Genomic DNA, 3,521 nt, shown 5'->3' on the forward strand with positions numbered 1-3,521 from the left:
AATTATAGTAATAATTTAGTGGGGTCAAAATACTGTAGCTTAATTTGCACTACTATTTTCTTTTTGTACTAAGGCAATAACAATGGATCGTTTTCTTATAAGATCTTCTGGCTCAAAAGATGATTCTCATAATGACGTAGTCGTAGAGAGTTCTGTGTCAGAAGATGAACCAGTTACTAGAAAAAAAAAGAGTGATAGTGAACATACAAGCATGTCACTACCGCCCAAAACAAGGAAATATGATGACATGTACCTAGCTTATGGATTTACATCAAATAAGTGTCCCACCACAGCCTCTGTGTGTGATATGTGGAGAAACCCTATCAAACCATTCTATGAAACCCTCTATGTTAAAAAGGCACCTTGTTACTAAACACCCTTCAGTAAAGGAAAAGCCAGTTGATTTCTTTAAGAGAAAACGGGATAGCATGACAAAGTCAAGTTCAGCTATGAAGTCTTACACCACAACATCAAAACAAGCCCTCCAAGCCTCCTTTGACATTGCGCACATGGTGGCAAAAACAAAAAAAACTCACACTGTTGCAGAAAGCCTCATCATTCCCGATGCGGTAAGAATAGCTGAAATCATGTTTGGAAAAGCTGAAGTTGACAAAATTAAGACCATTCCACATTCCAACGATACAATTTCCAGAAGAATTGAAGACATGGGAGACGACATAATTAAGCAGATATCTCAGAAGATAATCTTGCAAAAACAGTTTGCTTTACAGATAGACGAATCTACAGACATTTCCAATTCTGCTCAGTTAATGATATTTGTACGGTATATTGATGATGACAGTGAGAATGGAATACAAGAAAGAATATTTGGCTGTAAGGAACTTGATACAACAACAACTGGAGAGGAGATTTTCAATGCACTGAACAAGCACATTTTGGAAAAGGAACTGTCTTGGGAATGGTGTGTCTCTGTGTGCACGGATGGAGCAGCAGCCATGGTAGGCCGGAAGAGTGGACTTGTAAGCCGCCTTAAAGCTTTAAATCCTTCCATAAAGTGGAATCATTGCATTATTCATCTACAGGCTCTTGCGTCAAAACGACTGAGCAGAGAGTTAAGTTGCGTACTGGATGTTGCTGTGAAAACCGTCAACTTTATAAAGGCAAGAGCTTTAAATTCACGTCTTTTTCGTGCATTGTGTCGTGATATGGGAGCTGATCATATCACGGTTTTACTTCACACAGAGGTTCGATGGTTATCACGTGGGAGGCTTCTGAATCGACTGCTTGAATTAAGAAATGAAGTCACTGTTTTTCTAAGAAATATGAATAGGGATTTCTTAAGTTATTTTGAAGATGAGATGTGGCTTTGCAAACTTGCCTACCTAAGTGACATTTTTGACAAAATTAATGATTTGAACCTTCAACTACAGGGGTTTACTACCAACATGTTTATGCTGCAAGACAGAATCAAAGCCTTTAGGAAGAAAATTAAGTTTTGGAGAAGCAAAGCTGAAGCTGGAAATTTAACTTCTTTCACACAGCTCATGGAATTCAGTGAAGAAAACGACATCTCTCCGACTGAGAATGTTAAAGAGATCATCAGGGAACATTTGACCAATCTGGAGTCACATTTTGAACATTACTTTCAAAGTGTTGAAGAGGATGACAGACAAAAACTTTGGATTCTTAATCCTTTTGATGAGAATGCCATTATGGAAGCTGGGGTTCCCGATGATGCAAAGGAAAAACTGTTTGAGCTTTCTTCAGACAGTACATTAAGACCAAGACAACAAGAGTGTCCAGAAAACATTACCGGATTTTGGCACAGGCTGAAGAGGGAATACCCACAGTTAAGAAAAATGGCTCTAGCTGAACTCCTCCCCTTTGCTTCAACATACTTATGTGAATCCAGCTTTTCACATCTCACAACTCTAAAAACGAAAATAAGAAACCGCCTGTGTCCAGAAAGCGACCTTATTGTGGGCATCAGTTCCCTGAATCCAAGATTTGAGAAATTAATTTCTGCCAAGAAAGCCCAGGTTTCTCACTAAAACTGGAATAAAACACTAGTTTATTGTTTGACTGCATCATTTTCAGGTTCTGAAGTAGCTACTTGTTTTTGCCACCATGAATTTTAATATGGTACAATTGTTTTTTTTTTTTTGTTGTTGTTGTTTTTTGGGATTACTTAAAAATAGCACATGATCACACTTTATATCATTGCAATTAAAGTTGACAGTTTCCTAAGTTGTCAGGGTAATTACTGTTTGCATGTTTAAATGTCATCAAAATATATTTATCCGAATTCAGGGGGTACTCGGCTGGAACTGAATTGCGATAGGGGGTACTTGGGTCAAAAAAGTTGAGAAACACTGATGTAAGATGCACTTTAAAAAGTACCTACTCCATGGTTACATTAAGCTACGTCATCCAATAGATTTGCTTGTCTGATAGCAGATTATGCGTTACACACTAATTAATTGCATTCTGGGGCTAATACTTCCTTCACTGTTCTAGCGGGCAATTTTGACAACATTGCAATAGGTTAACATTAGCGACATACTTACTCAGCAGGTTCATGATGTTTTCGTAGAAATTCTAAGATGCCACAATATTCTGGTTCGTTGTGAACTTCCAGACCCACTGTTGGATTCATGATATTGCTTTTCTATCTCCTTTTTGTAACTATCTCTCACCGACTTCCATCTTGTCCGCAGGAGGCCAACTAGGAATAAAAATAAACATACATGTTATTTCTTTTCTTTTGCAGATTTCTGGCAACAGGGCATTCATATGCAGCACTTCATTACCAATTCCTCATGGGAAGAAGTACAGTCCGATACATAGTTTTAGACACCTGCAAATTGATCTGGAAAGTACTGCAACCAGAATTTATGCCAACTCCTGATGTACCTATGTGGGAGGCTAACATGCAGCTTTTTTGGCAGAAACATGATTTCCCTAACTGCCTTGGAGCAGTGGATGGGAAACATGTCAGACTGGTTATGCCTGCATTCACTGGCAGTCTGTATTTCAATTATAAGAAATTCTTCTCACTTGTGCTCATGGCTGTGGTGGATCCTAATTTGAAATTTATATATGTGGATGTTGGCGCTTACAGTAGTTCCCATGATTCGTCAGTATTCCAGCACAGTCGATTTGGCTTGAAGCTTCGCACGGGCCAGATGACTTTACCACCACCACGCCCCTGGCCTGACACCCTGGAACCACCTTACCCGTGTGTGTTTGTGGCTGATGAGGCTTTTGCACTGTCTGAACATGTTATGAGACCTTATGCACAAAGAGATATGTCTCAGAAAAAACTTGTATTTAATAACAGCCTGACCAAAGCCAGACAAGTAGTAGAATGTCAGCAAGCAATGGGCAGCGCTCACAGGCTGCAAGTGAAGTGAAAGCTCCAGAGATATGCCCAGCCCCTTGGGGCTAAATACATACCTTGAATACAAATCAGATGCAAATTATGTGCTAACACTAATCTAAATTCTAAAATTTGAATGCAAGCTGACACCCCTCCAGGGGTGTCAGCTTGCATTCAAATT

The 3,521-nt window shown here is 39.3% G+C and overlaps 1 protein-coding gene across 1 annotated transcript; it reads left to right on the forward strand.

The window, feature by feature from the left end:
* The first annotated feature begins 428 nt into the window (after positions 1-428).
* On the forward strand, positions 429-2,012 carry LOC137544904 (zinc finger MYM-type protein 6-like). The gene has a single exon (XM_068266002.1). The coding sequence runs from the start codon at positions 429-431 to the stop codon at positions 2,010-2,012; it is 1,584 nt and encodes a 527-aa protein (XP_068122103.1).
* The last annotated feature ends 1,509 nt before the right edge of the window (positions 2,013-3,521 follow it).

This window comes from Hyperolius riggenbachi, chromosome 2, assembly GCF_040937935.1.
Source record: "Hyperolius riggenbachi isolate aHypRig1 chromosome 2, aHypRig1.pri, whole genome shotgun sequence".
Classification (NCBI taxonomy): domain Eukaryota; kingdom Metazoa; phylum Chordata; class Amphibia; order Anura; family Hyperoliidae; genus Hyperolius; species Hyperolius riggenbachi.

Coding starts and splice junctions, on each gene's coding strand:
- LOC137544904 (XM_068266002.1), top strand. CDS start 429: ATGACAAAGTCAAGTTCAGCTATGAAGTCTTACACCACAACATCAAAA.